The following is a 22,371-nucleotide window of genomic DNA, read 5'->3' as shown; positions in this document are numbered from 1 at the left end:
CACATTTAAAAAAAAACATTCAATGCACGTTGACTAGTCTTGAATGATAGGCCTTCTAGATTGTTCAAATATGGTCTTACTAGCTTGGCTTAAGAAAGACATATTAATTGCAAAGGAGTTCATTAATTAGGTAGTAAAAAACAAAGACGACCAGTAAATCTACTTATTTCCATTTCTTTTTCCACATGTTGTTTTTCTTTTTTAATTTGTCGCCATATGGTCTTTTATAATAGTGTCCAATAAAATTTGAAAGAAGAAACTGATAGGAAAGTCTCATGTGGCAGCCACATAGGGAAATACACACAGATTACGAACTTCAATTTCCATAGATCTCATCTATATAAAGCCACTAGGTGAAACCCTCTGAATATCACAATTTATTCTAACATTTTTCTTCTCCAAAAAGTAAAACACTAGCTCCTAGCAATGAGGCAACAAAGATATTTGTCAGTCTTGGTCTTGTTTTATTTCGTTCTCTTCTTCTTTGCAACATCCATTAGAGCGCAAGAAGTTGGTAAGTGCTACCATATTTATTTTGTGGGTTTGATAGCTTGGTGCACTAATCTTTTGTTATGATCATGATCGAAAAAATGAGACAATAATGTTGTTTGGCCCTAATTTTCTGATGTGAAAATGACGACATTGTATAGTTTCTCTCAAAATAATAGCGAAAAATATTAAAAAATTATATATTTTTGCGGCTATTAGATGTAAATAGTTTCGACTGCGGGTTAAAAGTGATCTTTGTCCTTTTCTGATCGTATATATAGCTGGAGCTTACTGAATTGTCGTGTACATTTTTATGTATTACTTATTTTTTTTTTAATTGTTTGATTTATTGATATTTGGTTTATGGTGTTTGTGATATATAGAGGATGAGAGGGAGTTTGATTATGCTGTAAAAAGTGAGAAAGGTCCAAGAATGTGGGGAAAACTGAAGAAAGAATGGGATGCTTGCAATAAGGGGGAGATGCAGTCTCCTATAGATTTGTCGAATGAAAGAGTTAGAATTATTCGAAAGCCAGAAAAAAGGAATTACAAGCTCTGCAATGCTACTGTTAAGAACAGAGGCCATGACATTTCGGTAAGTTTTTCAAAGTTAATTCGTGAACTTTATTTTTGTTTTTTGAAAATGAATACCATTGTAAACTAATCAGAAAACATTTTAAACCTGTCCATTGAAAGGATTTCATGAAATATTTGTTCAGAAATTTGTGTTGTGGGACAAGAAATTTTAAACCTGTCCAATCATGAAGATTATCTTGTCCCAAACTTTTGCTTTAATGGTAAGAGCTCCAGACATGACTTGTTGCTTAGGCGCATATCACGAAAAATTCAATCTGTCACAGTAAACGTTTTATATTTAAAAATAGATTGAAAAAAGTCTTTGGATACGCATCTATATTAACGAGTATAAATTTTTCAACAACAAAAATAATCCAAAATTTTCCAAGAATATTGACGACAAACATGTTTTTTCGTCACATATTTGTCGATACTTCTTGGACTAATTATTCCAACCCCATCATAATCTATGATTATTATTTGTACAATTATTCATTATATTAATCAATACGTGACTTTATAGTTTCTTTGTCCAACAAGGCAACAACCCCTTTCCTTCTATCCAGGACAGGCTGCAAACTAGCCCAACCCTACAAACAACTTGATAATTGGATACTTTGTGGCGACCATTTTATGCACTAGAACTTAAGTTATCATGTACATTGATAATAATAATAAATAAATTGTACGCGATTGATACCATTTAATTTATTAAAATTAGTTAATTCAACTTAAGTAGATTAGCATTTAATACTTACAATAAATATTTATAGACAATAAAGCTCAGGAGTTAGAGGAGAAGTTGTTGGCTATGAGGGCCTGGATGAGTAGGGAGGACGCGTCTAGTATGTGGTTCACGAGTGCAGATTGCATTAGGCTAGCTGCTAGAGAGATCTTAGGGGTCATGAAGGGCTCTCTTGGGGGTCATACAGGGGACTGGTGGTGGAGTAGAGAGGTTCAAGGTAAAGTGGAAGCTAAGAAACCTGCTTATTTGAAGCTAGTAGAGAGTACAAACGAGGAGAAAAAAAGGATTTATCGGGAGTGTTACAGAAAGGAAAAGAAAGAGGCGAAGTTAGCAGTTACGACGGCTAAGAACGCAACGTTTGCTCGTTTGTACGAGGAGCTCGAGGGCAAAGGCGGGAACAAGAGGTTGTACAGGTTGGCCAAGGTGAAGGAGAGGAAAGCCCGCGACTTAGACCAAGTCAAGTGCATCAAGGACGAGGATGGCAAAGTGTTGATGGACGAGGCACTCATTAGGAGAAGATGGCAGACATACTTCCATAAACTGTTGAATGAGGAGGGGGATAGACGCATTGTGCTGGGTGAGTTGGAGCACTCCGAGAGTCGGCAGGATTTTGGGTATTGTAGGAGGATTACGGAAGAGGAGGTGGAAGGGGCGATGCTTAAGATGTGCGGGGCAGAGCGACGGGGCCAGACGAAATCCGGGTGGAATTCTGGAAGAGCGCGGGACGGGTAGGTTTGGAGTGGCTCACTGGGCTGTTTAATGTTATTTTTAAGACAAAGAAGATACCCGAAGAATGGAGGTGGAGTACGATGGTTCCGCTTTACAAGAACAAGGGTGATATCCAAAATTACAATAATTATAGGGGTATCAAGTTGTTGAGTCACACTATGAAGGTTTGGGAGAGGGCGTTGGAGGCCAGGGTGAGGAGGTGCGTGTCTATTTCCGAGAATCAGTTTGGATTCATGCCGGGGCGTTCGACTACGGAAGCGATTCATCTGGTAAGAAGATTAGTGGAGCAGTACAGGGAAAGGAAGAAGGATTTACATATAGTGTTTATTGACCTTGAGAAAGCATACGATAAAGTTATGAGGGAGGTCGTGTGGAGGTGTTTGGAGGTTAGTGGTATTCGGGTATCGTACATTAAGGTGATTAAGGATATGTATGGTGATACTAAGACTCGGGTGAGGACTGTGGGTGGTGACTCGGAGTATTTCTCTGTGGTGATGGGGTTGCACCAGGGATCGACTCTTAGCCCATTTTTGTTTGCCTTAGCGATGGATGTACTGTTACGTCACATCCAAGGGAAGGTGCCTTGGTGCATATTATTTGCCGATGATATAGTGTCGATTGACGAGACGTGTAACGGAGTTAACGCGAGGTTGGAGGTTTGGAGACAGACCTTGGAGTCTAAAGGTTTCAAACTGAGTAGAACCAAGACAGAATAGTTGGACTGCAAATTCAATGACGGGACCCATGATGCAGACGTAGAGGTTAAGCTTGATGCTCAAGTTATCTCCAAGAGAGCGAGTTTTAAGTATCTCGGATCTATTATCCAGGGTAACGGGGACATTGACGAATATATCGCGTATCGCATCAGAGCGGGATGGATGAAGTGGAGGCTCGCTTCTGGTATTTTGTGTGATAGGAATGTGCCGCTAAAACTTAAGGGTAAGTTTTATTGAGTGGTAGTTCGACCGGCTATGTTGTATGGGGCTTAGTGTTGGCCAGTCAAGAACTCCCACGTGCAGAAGATGAGAGTAGCATAGATGGGAATGTTGAGATGGATGTGTGGGTGTACCAGGAGAGATAAGATTAAGAATGAAGCTATCCGGGACAGAGTGGGAGTAGCCTCCGTGGAGGACAAGATGCGGGAGTCGAGGCTGAGATGGTTCGGACATGTTAAGAGAAGAAGCATTGATGCTCCTGTCAGGAGGAATGAGAGGTTGGCCATGGAGAGTTTGAGAAGGAGTCGAGGTAGGCCTAAGAAGTACTGGGGAGAGGTGATTAGGCAGGACATGGCTCTGCTTCAGCTACTGAGGACATGACCCTTGATAGGAGGGTGTGGAGGTCGAGAATTAAGGTAAAAGGTTAGTGGGTAGTTTATAGTTGTTCACTGATAGTCTTAGTAGCATGCATGTCTCTTCATATTCTTAGATTTTTATTACGTTATGTGGTTTTGTTCGCTTCAGGTATTGTATTTTCTTGTTGCTATTATTGGATACTACTTATCATTATCTCTCCCTTTTTCTTTTCTCTTCCGTCTTTCTTCCTTCCTTGCTTTCCTCTTCTTCTTCTTGCCCTTCCTTGCTATTGGAAACAGCCTCTCTACCTGCATTAGGTAGGGGTAAGGTCTGCGTACAGACAACCCTCCCAAACCCCACCTGTTGGGATCAAACTGGGTTAGTTGTTGTTGTTGTAATTAACCTAATAAGCAACCTAACTGTATGTACATACTTTTTACACAGTTGGTGGCCAATACATATAGAAATTAAGCAACTTTTTTAGAGCTGCTAAACGACCACCTATGAAAAGACTATCATAACCTTATTCGAATTTTGTGATATTTTCCCAACACTTTTCCCTCCAAAACATTCTAATAAATGCAGTAACCTATTCCTATTCCCAAAACAGATTAAGCAACTAAAATTGATCCATATTTTCATACGGATGAAGATGAAAAATCTCTACATATTTTGTGTATTTTATGTGTATAACAAATTATACAGTTTATTTAATTTAAAAAAATTATATGCTTTATTTAATAAAAAAATATAGTATACGTTATATTCAATATGAATTCAAACCAACACATCAACAACAAAACAAACTTTTCATTTTTTTTTCTCCTTAAGCTAAACATGAATTTAAACCAAGAAATTTTGGCGGTGCAAGAAACATTAACTTTTTTGAATTTAATATTTATTCTACCATACTCGTTTTAATATTACAAATAAAATTAAAAATTATATATAATGTTGCAACAAAACTCCTACTATTTTTTTTGTTTTTCTATATAGTGTTTCCAAAAATGCAAATAAAGTTATGAAATGAAAGAAAACAGGTCATGTAGTTAGTGATAACTTTTAAAATAAGAGTCTAATCTTTTACGTAGAAGCTTTCAGAAGCTATTTACTATACAAATAGGAATCAATCATAATTAATTTGTCTAATTTTTTCTTAATCCTTAATAAATTGGATCATATTTTCTTAATCCTTATTAGATTTTTCTAAAAAAAAAAATTAAACTAGCGACTCCCAATTAAGATATTAATCATAAAAAACTATTTTCTTATTTTTCTGAACACATTATATATAATGTTGCAACAAAACTCCTACTCTTTTTTTGTTTTTCTATATAGTGTTTCCAAAAATGAAAATAAAGTTATGAAATGAAAGAAAACGGGTCATGTAGTTAGTGGTAACTTTTAAAATAAGAGTCTAATCTTTTACGTAGAAGCTTTCAGAAGCTATTTACTATATAAATAGGAATCAATCATAATTAATTTGTCTGAATTTTTCTTAATCCTTAATAAATTGAATCATATTTTCTTAATCCTTATTAGATTTTTCTAAAAAAAAAATAGGCTTTATCCTAAAAGTATCAAGTGATTTTTCTCAATACGCCACTTAGCTTAATATCAAGCTTGACTATCCTAATTTTAATATAACGTAAATATAAATATAAATTTTTACTGTATTTTTTCTTTGGCATGCGGTACCTTCAATCATTGAAAAGAAGGTCAATTGCCTCAGCTTAGTAGTAGGTAACTTATTACATAAACTCTTAAGCTTAAAATACTTCTCACATCGATTTATTTAAACGAATAAAGCATCAACTCAAACCACACAGTTTCAATTCTTTTTAAAAAATGTGTGCATGTCACGACCCAAAATCCAACTAGCCGTGATGGCACCTAACCCAACCCGTTAGGTAAGTCAATTTACATATATCTAATTCAAATAATATTTAACTAACTCTATTAACTCCCCAAGGACTGGTAGTACAAATCATGAGCTTCTAAGATTAGAATTTACAAAGATGGTATGAAATAAATACATCATCTGTTTGAAATGTACATAAACAGATTTTCTTTATAAATCTAAGGCTACCATGAACAAGAGGCAGCTACAACCGGAATGCAGGTACATCTTCAGATCCAGCTCCCCACGAAGATAGCATCATCAGCAGCCAACATCTGCACGCAAGGTGCAGAAGTATAGTATGAGTACAACCAACCACATGTACTCAATAAGTAACAAACCTAACCTTAGGTTGAAAGTAGTGACGAGCTTGCACGAAAGTCAGAGTCCACTCCAATAACCAATAACATCTCATAACAATACAATTTAAAGCAGCACAAGTAATAACTCAATAATAGAATGCTCAGCTCGTACAATTCCGAAAAATAAATATTTTCTTTTCAAGTATAACAGTAAAACTCAAATCCTTTGCCGAAAATCACCAAAAATATGAGTAAGTCTGAAAACTATGATTTTTCAAAAATTCCTTTCAACAATAAATAAGATTTCCATTTTCTTTCCACATAGCCAGTGAAAAATGCATCACTATACCCATATGCCAATATGTGTGAGAAGTCATGAATGACGTGATACCATACAACATGAGAAGAATGCATCTCTATGCATGTATGTCAAGTGTGCATGTCAATGCGATGCACCTCAGTGATAAAACCATATGTATACTCTCAGAGTATCATTTCACTCAGTCCTCCCAGTCACTCAATCCTCTCAGTCACTCGGTCTTCCCAATCATTCAGTCCTCCCAGTCACTCAATCCTCACAGTCACTCAATCATCCCAAGTCACTCGGCACTCGCACTCGGTAGGTACTAGCGCTCACTTGGGGTGTGTACAGACTCCGGAGGAGTTCCTTCAGCACAAGCGCTATAACAAGCCAATCATGGCAAAAATTAGTCACTCATATTGCGACGTGCAACCCGATCCCATAAATAATAATATATATATAAAGCCAATATGGCCTGCTGCGGCATGCAACCCGATGCCATAATCATCCTCACAATCAGGCCATTGGCCTCACTCAGTCATCAATCTCTCCAATCTCTCGGGCTCACAATGTCATTAAATCAACCCAAAAATGATGATATGATGAATCAATAAATAGCAACAAAGACTCGATGATATAAAATGAATGAACATGAATGAGTTTCAAATCTCAATTTAAACAAATTCAACAACAATATGACCTCCATGGGTCTCAATAATACTGGCATATAGCCTCAACATGATTTTAACATGATTCTCATCTCAATAGCTCTAGTACGTAGAGATTTCCATAATTTCAGATAAGTTCACGTAACTACACAGTTCACACGGTGCACGTCCACACGTACGTCACCTAGCATGTGCATCACCTCAACACCAAACACATAGCACGTGTAATTCAGGGTTTATACCCTCAGCTCCAAGATTAGAAGAGTTACTTACCTCGAACAAGACGAATCCAATATCGAGAAGCTAAACAATGCTCCAGATATTCCATTCTGCGCGTATCATCTTCTGAATGGCTCGAATCTAGCCACAATTAATTTGATTTAGTCCACACAATTATGAAAATTAATTCCATATCAAAATACTAATATTTTTCCACAAAATCTAAAATTACTCCAAAAATTATCCGTGGGGCCCACATCTCGTAATATGACGAAACTCACAAAATCCGATAACACATTCAATTACGAGTTCAACCATACTAATTTCACTCAAATCCGACTCTGAATCAGTATTCAAATCCCAAAAATTCGTTTTATGAAATTTCTATAATTTCCCCCAAATTTTCATCTCAAACTAATAATTGAATAGTGAAAACAATGATATATTCATGTGTGTTAACCAAATCCGAGTTAGAATCACTTACCCCGATGAATTTCTTGAAAATCCCACGAAATATCACCACAAACCGAGCTCCCAAAGTCCAAATATGAAATAATACTCTAACTCTTGTTTATAAAGTATAAAAATCTGATTCCTCATTGTGCTGACTGCACAATTTTTGTGCGGTCCGCATATTTCAGGTCCTGCGGTCGCACACCAAATTGTGCGGCCGCATTTCAACACTCTATAGTACTAGACTTTACTAAAATGCACATAACTTTATGTACAAATGTCCAAATGATTCGTTCTATACCTTTCTGAAAACTAGATTCAAAGGGCTTTAACTTTCGTTTTTGAATCATCTCCAAATTCATTGTGGATTAAACGATATAAGCCTCCGAAATAGGACCATCGAACCTGCAGTACTCCTGAAGTGCGGCCGCACACAAAATTGTGCGGTCCGCACTTCTCCTCTGTGGTCCGCACTTTTCCTCTGAAGTGCGTCCGCACTTTAAATTGTGCGGTTCGCACTTTTTCAAAAGTTCGATAACAACATTTGAATGCCGAAATGCCCGGACAGCGCTTAAAAGTCACCCTGAAACTCATCGAGCCACTCGGGATCCCGTTCAAATATACCAACTAGTTTCATAACATAACACAGACCTACTCGAGGCCTCAAATCACATCAAACAACATCAAAACGTCCAATCGCACCTCAAATTCTATATCTTGTGCCGAAACACATCAAATCAATCCAGAATGACTTCAAATTTTGCACATAAGTCATAAAATCTTCAGAACTGGATTCCGACCCCGATACCAAAAAGTCAACTCCCCGGTCAAACTTTCCGAAAAATTTAATTTTCGCCATTTCAAACCAAATTCCACTACAGACTTTCAAATAATTTTCCAGACACGCTCCTAAGTCCAAAATCACCATATGTAGCTATTAGAATCATCAAAACTCCATTCCGGGGTCGTTTACACATAAGTCGATATCCGATCACTATTTTAACTTAAACTTTAAACTTTGGAACTAAGTGCTCCAATTCATTCTAAAACCTCACCGAACCCGAACCAATTAACTCGGTAAGTCATAAAACAACTGTAAAGCATAAGTTGAGCAGTAAATAAAAAAAGGGGTTGTAATACTCAAAACTACCTGCCGGATCGTTACAATAGATTATGTTGGAGATATTATTTGCATTGAAAACTACTTTCTTCTTTATATATATATATTATCAGTTCAAAATTTGTATTGATAGTCCTTATTAGATTTTATCCTATATTTTATTAGATGTTGACTTTAAAGTATCAAGTGACTTGTTCTCAATACATCACTTGGCTGGATATTATACTTCATTATTCTCCTTTTAATATAACAAGTATTAGAACACACGCGATGCACGGAGAATATGAAAGAATAAAAATCATGTCAAATTGTGATCCGGCTTTTACAGGTATCATCTTATTTTTTATTGAAAGGTACTCAATTGGAAAAACGCTATGAAGTTAAAAGAATTAAATCCTAGTTACGAATGTTTTTGGATAAAATTCAAATATACAAATAAAAAATTTTACTATAAAAAAACTAAAAATATACCTAATGCAAAATAAATAAGAATATATTATACTTAAATGAATATGTATATTTTATTCTAAAACTAATATATTTCAAAATTAATATATTTGTCATATGTAATAAGCAATTACGTTTTCCTTATTTCCCCCCAACATATATCAAGTTTTAATTTAATTATTGAGATTACATATATGAAGTTTAATTATATTTTTATAGTTTTAATCTGCTGCTTGAAATTCTTATATTTTTAATATTTTTTTGGCTTTATTTATGTGATGTATCCATATACAATACTATGACCTTTATTTTTAGAATTCAAATAATTTTCTCATTTTAAATTTAAATCAACATTATTCTTCTATGTTACCTACACCTGAATTTTTTTATTTTATATGTTTTCCTCTTGTTGTTTTTTGTTTATTATTATTGAATTATCCATTACTTATTTATATATTAAATTATCATAACTTTTATTAGCTTACCATTAGGCTTAATATTCTTGCTAATTACTAGTGACAAATTGCTTTCTTTTTAAGGTGTGTTTGATATGAGGAAAAATGATTTTCAAGTTGATATTTTTCATGATCAAGCCATGCTTTGGTATTTGGTAAGATGAAAATCATCTTAAAAACATGGTATGATCGAGCAATATATGGATATTATTCTCACAGGTTGATATTATCTTAACTTGCTATGTGTTTTAGTTTCCACTTAGCTTAACTACATTGCATATTGTCATTCTTTTAATAATATATAGATTTACTTTTGTCTTACTTTATAAATATATATTTTTGTATTTTATTTAAGATCTTATTCTTCTCAAGCTCAAAATTTTATTAATTTTTTAAAACTCATCAGACTAATATTTTAAGTATATTCATTTACTTTTTTTCTTGGTAAATAGACAAGAGACTGATAATATTATGTTCGTTAGTTCAATCAACTAGATTTTCTCTCTAAGCCTTGCAGCCTCTCTTGAATTTATCTCTCAGTTTAAACTTAAGTTTAAATTTTAAATATTTTCAACTTTCAACTAAAAGAGTAAATATAGATTGTCAAAATTAATACGATTTTATTATAATATAATTATTTTCTTACTTTATAAATAACTTATGTATTTTATGAGAGATCTTATTTTGTTGTTTGGTATATTTTTAATTTTTAAAGTCATCAAATTGTTAATATCATAAGTAATTTTTTACTTTATTTTATTTTTAACTTACCCCAAAGTAAAAATAGTCATAGGTTATTTCAATCTACGTCTTTCTATATTTTTTATTTTTGTCTATTATAACTTTTTAATTAATATTTTACCTCCACGTTCTAGTTAATATAGAAGGAAAAATAATGAATATATGTGTGTGTGTGAGAGAGAGAGAGATTGATTTATCTAAAATCTATTTAGGTTATGTCTTAAAAGTGCGAAGCGGTATTTTCTCAATATGCCACTTGGCTTAAACTCATGGTTTACTACCCTTCTTTTAATATGATATAGATATAAATATCAAGCTCGATCATTTTAATATAATATAAATAAAAATATAGATTTTATTGTAATTTTTCTTTATCCTGCGGTACCTTCAACCATATGAAGATCCATTGCCTGAGTCATACATATAAAAATATGTATTATATTATGTTAGGTGGTTAATTCAAATATTATTTGGAATAAGTTAAATTTTGAGATGAATCAAAGAAAATTATGTTTATTGTATTATTTCTTTTGTCCACTACGTCCTTTGCTTTAACTTATTGTTTTTGCTAGATGATCATGGAAAATTTCTTTCACATTAGTTCTAGTTAAAATTTACCAATATAATTATGATAAAATAATTTCAAATATACTCATGTATGACATGATAATTATTAGAAATGAAATAAACTTTCTCACTATTAAACACATAATATTAGAATACAATCATATAGTTTATTATATATTTCATGTCATATTATAGCTAGAGGATTTTTATTTACAGTCGCGTTTTTTGTTATTCCTTTATTTTGTAATAAAAACCAACGAGTATGTTCATATTAGCATACAACAAAAAAATGAAAAGAAAAGCTTGATGACTTTTCAAGATTTTAATAAAAAATTCAGTTACGAAAAAATACCTCCGATTAAGAAATGCAGATTCTAGTAAAATAGCTAAGGAAAACATGTATACCTATTTTCTATTTCCGCATAATAAATATTCATATAGTTTTTAGTATTTCATCAACTGCGGCCAATCTGATTTATGCAAATATTTAGTAAAAATGTGTAAAAAAGATGTATAAATGTATTATATTTTTATATAATAAAAATTTAGTTAATAGTCATACTTATAAGATATACCTAGATTTTCCTAAGTACTAGGGTTACAAATTGACCCGTATGAAATTAGTGTGGTAGAAATACCTTTTTCGTTTTTTTTAAAAAATAGTTTTCTTATAAAAGCTGTTGACAGCTAAGTTTAGAGACAGCTGGTCGGTGACCCAAATAAAAAATTGCTAATTACAAGACGAGTCTAATGTTTTATTCTTCGTATTTTGAGAATGTTACACGCACTTCTGTAATCTTAAAGATGCTTACCGACTTTAACATCTCTCTTCCCTTTATTAATGATTACTTTATTGTATTTTTCTGGGTGTTATAGAAAAATCTGCCTTTCTTCACGTTACAATGTTTCACAAAAGAAAAAAAATATTTTCTGATTTTTCCTGCTTTCCACTCTTACCAATTCAATTTAATTTTAATAATCACATGTGGAATGGTAATCTTCCTCCTTTATCCGTGCTTAGGACCGTTAATGTGAGTTTGGCGGAGTTGATACAAGACATATATATGTAGAATATTTTAGAAAACAAAGCATTAATTAAGTTCAACTAAAGATGTAATCAATGATATATGGTATTGTTGCAGTTACAATGGCATGGGGACGCTGGATCTGTTTTGATAAATGGAACAGAGTATCCTCTACAGCAAGCTCACTGGCACTCTCCTTCAGAGCATACTGTTAATGGCAGAAAGTAGGAGAATATATTCCTTTATTTTTCTGTCCCTCTACTTTGTCAGCTTTACGCTAAGCATCCTTATAAAAATTGGATAAGTTTAATTCCTATTTTATTAATATAATGTTATATATTTTGGGACAGGTATGCCATGGAAATGCATATGGTTCACTTAAACGAAAATGCGACAAATAAGATAGCTGTGATTGGAGTCCTTTACAAGTTTGGCAAACCCGACAAATTTCTCTCCAAGGTAAACCTCGTCTCTATATATAATACTCCACATTTTAGTTTTATATATTTTAGTTTGATCGAAAACACTAAGTTTACCTTGTGGTCTTAAACTAAAGATATATATAGTGAACCCAAATGTTTTGAATCTTACATTCTTAAACTTGTCATCTAATATGTTAGAAGAAAAATGATATTTTTTTGAAACAGATTGAAAATAAAGAAGGTAAGACAAATAAATTGCAACATAGAGTATGTCTTAAGATATAAATTTGTATAAGTCCATACTCTTAAGTGACAAAGATGTAGTGAATGCATAGATATTCAACATTATCAGTTTTAAATTCCGATTCTCCTTGTTGTGCTTACTCATCACAGGAAATTCTTTAGATTTTGGTAAAAGACAGATTTTCTCCTCTGATTGAGCCCCTCTATTACTGATCAGAACTAGTTGAAAATGATATTTAAACAACTTATTGAATGAAAGCAGAAACGGAGGGAGGAAAGCAGTTTTCGCAGGGTTAACATATCTATACTTGTCGATGGTTGACATTGGATATATGTTTTACTTCAAGTGGAAGAATAAATTATACTTACTAACTCTTTCTTGTAACCACTAATCAAATTATTCAGGAAGTTAAGAGAGGAAATCAGTTCTTGGATTCTTGCATGGTTAATATATCTAAACTAGTCAATGTTAACATTGGATATTTTTACTCAAGTGGAAGAGTAGATTAAACATACCAAATCTTTCACGCAACTACTAATCAAATTATTTAACATAAACGTACCTACTCTTTCTTGCATGCAGTTATCAAATTTTTTAACCTAACCCCAATTTAACTTCTCACTTTTTGAAAGCTGAAAGTGTGCTATTTTCTAACGCAAGTGGTACCATTAATTTTGTTGGCAGTTGATAAGAAATATATCATCTATGATTGACAAAAAGGACGAAGTGAAAAATGCGGGCATGATTAATCCCAGAGAAATCAAGATTGGTAGCAGAAAATATTATAGATATGTGGGTTCACTCACAGTTCCTCCTTGCACTGAAGGAGTCATTTGGTCTATCAAAAAGAAGGTAGCAACCTGACACTAATTAAGTCCTCATTTACTAACGTATTATTCAGATCAAGATAAATTATTTGATATATACTGCAACTTAAATCAAATTAGGTACGGACTATTTCAAGAGATCAAGTTAAATTGCTTAGAGAAGCCGTTCATGATGTAAGTTCCCTTATCTCCACAAAGAGTTGTGTTAGGTATATGACGGAAGTCATTTACTATGAATAATATTATTTTTCTATATATTAATTAAAGACTATTAATAAATGAGATAGTGTTTCAATAAAATATTTGAGTATTAAAGGTTGATGGATTGAGTAAGCCACATGAAATTAAACATTATGGTAATTGTAAGGAAAATGACGTCCGTCCATTCATGAGATTAGAAGTCCATTTCCCCTTTCTCTGGTAACCAAATGCCAACGACTTCCTCGTAGAAAATATTTTTCGAAAGAATGACTTTCGTCAACCATCACAAGTGTCTATATTTTATATGTTTTTGAAAAATTCTGAGGAAACCCCAACCGCTACCTTTCGGGTGCGTACCGAGTATACTCACTGTGCAATGGCTCACAAACCACACAGGGGATATAAACCGCACTAGGCAAACCCGATGCAACGGGCTCTGACTGAGGAGGCTGCCGGTGATTGATTTCAGGTCTCCCATGTGGGAAATTACTCAGCCAACCAACTCAGCCAACCCTTGCGGGCCACTAAGTGTCTATATTGGTGGAAATAATACGGGCTAGCCAATTTTCAGACTGGTAATTGAAAAATAGCCAACGTTTGCAAAGTCATTGAAAAATAGTCACTATTTTGCTGCAACACGGAAAGTTCCAGCATAATATACTGGAGATTGATGAACTTGTGTATGAACTTTCAGCATATTATGCTGAAACTCCAACACACGGAAAGTTTCAGCATAATATACTAGATATTTAAGCACTTGTGTATGAACTTCTAGCATATTATGCTGGACCAGTATATTATGCTGGAACTCCACTATATTATGCTGGAAGTCCAATATATTATACTAGTACTCCAGTATCTTATGTTGGAATTCCAGTATATTATACTGGAATATTTTCCGGATTTTGAACAGTGTTTTCGTTCAAATTTATCTTTACATCAAAAATGGCTAAATTTCGATTATTTTTGAAATTGTGACTATTTTTCAATTACCACTTGTAAATCTAGCTATTTTTGAATTTCACCCTCTATATTGTCCTATCTGCGATGAGTTTCTTTCATTGTTAATATTGGATAGGTAGAGTCTTTCGCTTGTACGCTTGGATTTTTGATACTATAATCTACTTTTGATTGCAGTATGCTGCAAGTAATGCAAGGCCAATGCAACCGCTAAACAAGAGACCGGTCTATCTTATGGCACCAGGAGCTACTGTTTGAGCTCATTATTCTTTAATTTCGTATTTGAAGTAACAAAGATGGCTGTTAACGTTAAATTCTCTTGATTGTTCTTATTTTGGCTAAAGCAAAAAACTTGGTAGATATGATTTGTTCTGAATCTTTTGTTAAGGCAAAGTGCTTGCTGGAAAGAAACCCAAGAGAAATGCATAATAGAAATTCTTTTCCTTTTTCCTTTTGCCTTTTTTTTAGTGTTGAATCAACTTGACATCCAAATTAAGGATGATATCGGGTACAAGTGGTATTTTTATTTTTTTTTGGCAACATTGAGATTGGAATCTAAGGCTACATGTTCTACTTCCACTTTATTGACCACTAAGCTACAACATACGATATTTTAATAAATAATAAGCTTGATAAAGTTATATAAGCACATCTTTGGTGAACCCTATCCACTGATAATGGCAATCAGAAAAAAAAAAAATGGTGTCCCTAAAGCATAAGGAACACAAAAGCATTAAAATTTGCAATTTAGGATGAAAATAAGAAAAGATCTAATTATTTAAAAATGGCTGAAGGATTTTTGGTTAGACTAGCTCACTAACAAGCCTTAGACTATTTGGTCTTCTTTCTAATTCTAGACTAGAATTGAACCTAATCCCAGGGTATTGTTGGGCCAATGAACCAAACCATCCCAATTTTCAATACACTTCGGTTTCCCAATTTATTTGGGATTTAAGCGTAGTTATTGTTGTTGTACAGGATAAAGCCAAAAGATCCACAGTCCACAGATAAATCAACAACCTCCAAATGATGTTGCCTTAAACTTGCCTTGAACATTGATACAACGATCGGTGGTTGACATTTGACAACAGCAACAGGAAACAGAATGCAACTCTTAGGTCTCCATTTAATTTAAGAACCTTAAACCTCAGCTAACCATTTCTTCAATGCTAGATGAGCATGAACCGGGGCCTCCTCTCGTCTGCCTTGTGTTATTGGACTTACAGTTAGGGCACTTACGTGCGACAATATGGAAGTTAACCTCTGATGTTTTCCCACAATCACTGCAAAGAATCAAAACCTGAACAATTGAAACAGAAATTCAAATGTAAAATAAGAGTATCATACTTGTATAAAATCACAAAGGTAGATATGACTTTCTCTCACCATCTTATTTTGATACATTTCAGGCATAGGTGTTGATGCAACCTAGAAGTAGAATATAGATGAAGTTAATCAGTGTGAAGAAGATATTTGAAAATAATTTTAATCATGTTGTCATATGCGTACCTCCTGGTCTAGTTTTTCCCAAACACGAGACATATCATAATATGATCATAAGCAAACAGAACAAGAATATATACCTGCGTCCCCACATTGTTAAAACGACGGGATTTGAAGGGGGGCAGGTTTAGGAATCAGTATCTTTCAGTAGACTTACAACATAAGAACAACAATAACTGAAAGCTTATTGGAAATGCTGTTCCATTTGCATCACACATTCCAGATGCATTGTGTGTCCACAAGGCAAGACAGTAATGTTCTTTGTAGTGTCAAAAATATACTGCACAAAGTGATACCAGCAATAAATAAATAAATTGCCATTTCAATTACACCTTCTAAAATTTCGTTTTTCCTCAAATTTAGCGCTTGCCTCAAAGCGAACAGGGCAATTATGGTGCATTGCTCTTTCTACACAAATATGTGATTCCTTCATCAGATTTGAATAACAGCACTCTAAAAGCAGGAAAAAGGAAAGGTTAACAGATTTTCTGTTTCTGTAACTAATCAACTAAACAAAAAACTGATGGTCGTAGGAGCTTTTGTTGCAGAATAGTATTTCATCCATAAGAGTAAAGCATCTCACTCACCGCATCTGTTGCAGTGAAAGAAATTATTGTTGCCACCAGTTATGCATTTAAGCATTTTGAGCAGGAAATGAAAAAAAAGAGGAAAATATTAGACACGATATAACACACTTCAAACGTAAAATGGATGATGAGCATGTTAAGTAATATGTCCTAATTTTCACTCCAATACTATCCATGATCAACCACAGCCCACAAATAAATTCTAATGAACGAGATGAAGCATTTATGGAGAATTAACCAACAAGTGTTTTTCCATTTCATACTAAAAATGGTCGGCTGGAGAGATTTCAGATAAAATATTTTATGACTAGGTCAATGTCTCAGATATCGTTGACTTTGTGTTCAAATGAACGGAAATGTTTAGGAAAATGTATCGAAGAACTGAAAGTTTAGAGCAATATTAGTAAGACATGAACCTGCAGATTCCACATTTATCACAGTGGTATTGATCCTTGGAAACCTAAAAATAGAAATTAGCAAGATTAAGAATACGACATACAGTGAACCAAGAACGTTTGAGTAGAATGATCTTCAGAAACTTACATCATCATCAAAGAAGTTGCATTTTGAGCAATAGTACTTCCCCATACAAACCCCACAATTAACACATGTTTGTTGAACCTAAAGCGCAATCAGGGTTAAAAACCAGTTTTAACCATGCTGCAACAAACATAAATATATAATGACCTGAATAAGTTATTAACTTCCAGAAAACTCACATCTTGTTCTGTGTTACATAATGAGCAAATGACCTGGAAAAAAAATCATATGGAGCTTAATTGTTGAAATAGTCGACAAAGTAGGAATGAAAAACAAGAAAATATAACAAACACACATTCATTCTCACATCAAAAGAAATTTAACTAACATGGCAGAGGAAACTTAAACTGACACAGATGAAACAGAATGGTTCCTCATTCAACTCTTTCTAGTTTATTAGAAACGAGTATGATGAATTAATGATGTTTTTTTATCTTTTTAGTTGTTTCGCAGGATCGGTCACTCAAGACTTTTGGTCTTTATTCAGACCCGATAAAAAATGGGATCACTTCTTGCGGACTTGCTGAGAAAGATTCATGTTGGGCTCAACCAACGCAAAGATACTCTTAATATGGTGTGATATTGTCCGCTTTGGGCCAAGCTCGCATGGTTTTCCCAAAAGGCCTCGCACCATTAATAGATCCCTACACTGTACATGTAGGTTCCCAATTTTTTGGCTACCAATGCAGAACTTTGTACGTACACCAATAATTCTGATCTAGTTCATGGCCGACTAGAAGTAGAACGCAACTACTCTGGTGGTATTAGTTAAATATGGTTCTGAAAAACCATCGCTCAATAAATCCAAGGCATTGATCGCATACTCCTTATTTCACCTACTGCATTCTCAATTTGGCGAAATTTCGATTAGCCATAATGGGGAGTTTCCAAGTACATGACCAAATACTTATTACTTCTTCGGTTGTAATTTCTATTTTATTACGTTCAGCCACTATAGCTTTCATAGGAAATGTAATAAAGAGATGAAACAAACATAAAGAAAATAGTTAGTAACATCCCTATTTACATAAAATAATCATCTGGTGACGAATTAAATAGTGTATCCACGTCAAAAAGTAGCAATTATCAATATATAACTAAAGATAACAAATACTAGAAACTCAGCAGGCTAATATTAGTAGTTCCACAAGTATGAAACTAGAAGGAGAGCCTGGGAGCAACGGTAAAGTTGTCTCCGTATGGCATGTAGGTCATGAGTTCGTGCCGTAAAATTAGCCACCGATGTTTGCATTAGGATAGGTTGATCACAACCCGTAAACGCGAGATGCTTCGTGCACCGGGCTGCACATAAGTACGTAACTACAAAGATCAGAACCTTCACCTTCATACAAATTGAATCTTTATAGAGCAGGAAAAAGGTGGCATAAAAACTACTAACCCTTTTTATATCATGGCGAGGAACATCGTGCCGTTTGAGTGGATCAACTTCCAACGAATTCTGCTCAAATTTGAAAGGATAAAAAAAGCTTATAGCTGATTACAATTTACAACAGAAGATATAAAAACCAACTCTCTTTTTTTCTTTTTCTTTTTTTGGTGAAAAGGAAAAAAGTTTAGACCTTTGAATCATTGTGGCAGTGCCTGCAATCGAATATCTCATCACAACAAGGTGCTCTAATTTTGCATCTCCTTCTATAATGCGAGCATCTAAAGAGAAAAGAGAAGTTAAAAAATAATAAAACATAAACTCGAATTTATTTTAGATATTAAAATAATCAAGCATGAAAAAATACCCGAAATTCCCAGAACCCATTTCTGTCATAGATTCATCAACAGCCAATGAATGTGAAATTCCTTGTTCATGAGAACCAGTTTCCATTTTCTTCACCAACTAATATTAAAATCAAAATAATTTAAAAAGAAAAGATATATATAAATAAGCTCTTTGTTAGAAATACAAATATAGGCATAAAAGAAAAGTTTGAAAATGGATCAAAATCAGACCTTTAACAGATTAAACGATTAAGGGTAAAAGATTACGCTAAAATTGAGTGGCTTTTGGTTGATAACATGAAGGTTTCTTGCAAGAACCTTGATAATCCCAAAGGCCAACCCCATAGTACTGATGACGAGGCGACACGCCAGAGTTTGGCGGATCTAAAGTTACTCAAACCATCTTTCCTTTTCTCTATGCTAATAAAATACTCCCTCTGTCTTATTTCTCTTTTACACGTCTAGTAAAAATTACTATTAATTAGGAAAGAGATTAGATTATTTTTTCCTTATTTATATCTTAAGATATATTCTCTCTTTATTGAATATTTATTATATTTATATGTTATCTCCATCTTCAAGAACAATTATTACTAAGAGTGAAAAAGAAAATAAACAATCAATTTTGTCTTAAACTTTTAAAATAACAAATAATTTGAGACAACTATTTTTAATAATCACAACTGTTAATATGAGACACATGGAGTAGTAAATACACAACAAGAATGGAAAAAAACTTTTGCATTTCTTCGGTTTAGCCCTTATTTGAACTCGAGAGTTCTAGTTAAAGTATCTCCTCTAAATTCCTTCAAAAGTAAAAACTACTATTACTAGCAGGGTGCATCTAGTGATTTAATAAAAGGTTTAATTAAACTCATAATTTTTGATACGGAATATAAAATAATATATAATAAATTATTAAAATTATAAAGATAGTAGATATGAACTCATAATATTAAAAATGTAATAGGTTCAATACTAAAAAAATAAAAACCTTAAAATATGAACCCATAAAATATAAATTCTGATTTGGCACTCACCACCAGTATAATTCGTCCAATTTGATATAAATGTAGATATTTACCTAATTAGAACTACAATGAATAATATAAATAACAATTTAAACCGTTAATATGTTTTGAAATACAAAAAATTATGTTAAAAATAATTTGACTCTTCAAATAAGCCAAATTTTGATTAGACTTCTCTTTTTTCTCTCATGATCATTGTTGCCAGACTTTTGAATAAATTTTATTTGGTTGAATACAAAGTTTAAAAAGAAATAAAAATATTTAACACTTATGATCTTAAACATCTCTATCTCTTGTTGGCACTAGAATACTTTCAGGGAAAATATTAATAGTCATTAGATGTTCATACAGAATCAATTAATTTAATACTCTCTTATCCATCTGTGATCCTATTTGACTTGGATATGAAGTTTAAAAATAAAAATGATTTTTTTAAAAATTTATGATCTTAACTAAATATACCATAATAGTTGTATAGTAATAAAATTTTTGAACGCTATAATAATTGTATGGCTTGAAAACCTGTCATTACGGTTTAAATGAGCAGTAACATAAATTATTTTTAACTATAAAAATGATCATTCTTATTTGGAACCAACTAGATATGAAATTTCACATAAACTAAGATGGAATGAGTATTAGTAATCATAAATTATATTCCCTCCATTTCAAAAAGAATAGATTTATTTTCTTTTTAGTCCGTTTAAAAAAGAATAACTTCTTTCTAAATTTGAAAGTAATATAACTTTAAACATAATATTTTATCCTAATAATATCACGCCCCAAACTTGGGCCTGGACATAACACGGCACTCAGTGCTTGACTACATGCGACCGAGCGAACCAACTGGATGACTGAATCAACATGTGATATCATAACATACTGAATGCAGAAGATAAACTAACACATGCTGATATACTGAAAGTCTAGATGATATATATCAAAGTACGGAAATACTAATACAATTCTAAAACATATTTATAGCCAACATAGCTTAACATGAAAAGCCTGCGACTCTGTCTATGAAGCCTCTAATGAAGTACTGAAAACACTAAATGTCTAAAAATACTGAAGACTGTGTGTAAGGTAATGATAATGCCCCGAAAGAACTGGGATCACCAAATAGCTGGTACGAGAATCCTAGCGCTCTGAATCGTCAACCTGTAAATCATTACCTGCATCGTGAGATGCAAGCCCGGGCAAAAAAAGGACACCAGTACATTTGAATTGCACTGGTATGTAAATCAAGTGAAAGAAAGAACTGTAAATGTTGAAACTGAAATTGAGCTGATAATAAAGAACAAATAACTAACTGGAATGATAATTGCTGAAATTGAAACTGCATAGATAACTCATAACGGAATTGATAATTGATAACTCATAACTGAACAAAGGAAGTAAGGATATGAATACTGCCTCTTCTGAATGATGGACAACATGTTTATCTAAATAAATAAACTGTGGCCACAGGCCCAATATATATATGTGCACAAACTGCGGCCCCGGGCCCAAGTATATGTATACATAACTGCGACATCAGGCCCAAAGATGCACAAAGCATTAACTGTGGCCTCAGGCCCAAACATGCATAAAGCATAAACTGCGGCCTCAGGTCCAAACATGCATAAAGCATAAATGGCGGCCTCAGGCCCAATTACAGGTGTTCAACATTCAGGGATTTAAATTCTGGAGCTGAAATCATACTGTAATATGTGATGTTGAAATACTTAATCATATTGAGTTACATGATACTGGAATACTGAATAGGACTAGACCGAGACATATATTCTTGAACTGATTATGAAAACTTAAACTTCAATTGTTTATGACATGCTGAGTAATCTAGACTGAGACTCATGGGCATCAAACCCAAGTCTATATTGATTACACACTAAGCTCACAATGTTCAAAATGAAAGTCATGAACGGGTTACGAAGCTAGAGAATAGAAGTTCTGCAACTATTCAAGGAACTAGGCTTTATTATATTTCTGAGGCAATTAGTAACATCGTAAAAGAAACGTAGTGTAGGGAGACTCATTAAAATTTCCTAACATAGAGAGTTAGCCTCACATATCTTAACTTCTTGCTCTTGAGAATAATACAACATTCGCCAACCCTTTCAACTTTAATCTATATCAATACAAGTCAAAGGGATTCCATATTACCAATAATACTCATGTTTTGGTCACTTAGGCATTTTATCAAATATTTGGTGGGTATAAAGTTTCATAACCCTCATTAATGTTATTTTTACACCAAACACCTCATTCTCTTACTCCTAGATAAATTCTA

At 33.4% G+C, this 22,371-nt stretch overlaps 1 protein-coding gene and 1 pseudogene across 2 annotated transcripts; one reads left to right on the top strand and one right to left on the bottom strand.

Moving 5' to 3' along the window:
• The first annotated feature begins 269 nt into the window (after positions 1 to 269).
• Positions 270 to 15,133, top strand: LOC104087548 (alpha carbonic anhydrase 7-like). 2 transcript variants are annotated; one of them, XM_070195056.1, is made up of 7 exons: positions 274 to 514; positions 873 to 1,084; positions 12,147 to 12,253; positions 12,380 to 12,488; positions 13,380 to 13,547; positions 13,643 to 13,696; positions 14,861 to 15,133. In XM_070195056.1, exons 1-7 carry the CDS (start codon positions 427 to 429, stop codon positions 14,939 to 14,941), a joined length of 819 nt encoding a protein of 272 aa, XP_070051157.1. In that variant the 5' UTR covers positions 274 to 426; the 3' UTR covers positions 14,942 to 15,133. The 2 variants fall into 2 exon arrangements, with proteins under 2 accessions (XP_070051158.1, XP_070051157.1); XM_070195057.1 differs by lacking the exon at positions 13,643 to 13,696 and having other exon boundaries at positions 270 to 514.
• A 303-nt stretch (positions 15,134 to 15,436) lies between these two features.
• Positions 15,437 to 19,462, bottom strand: LOC117274479 (E3 ubiquitin-protein ligase RZFP34-like; annotated as a pseudogene).
• Positions 19,463 to 22,371: the final 2,909 nt, after the last annotated feature.

This window comes from Nicotiana tomentosiformis, chromosome 2 (assembly GCF_000390325.3).
Source record: "Nicotiana tomentosiformis chromosome 2, ASM39032v3, whole genome shotgun sequence".
NCBI classification, from domain to species: domain Eukaryota; kingdom Viridiplantae; phylum Streptophyta; class Magnoliopsida; order Solanales; family Solanaceae; genus Nicotiana; species Nicotiana tomentosiformis.
This window is presented reverse-complemented; position numbering and strand designations above follow the sequence as displayed.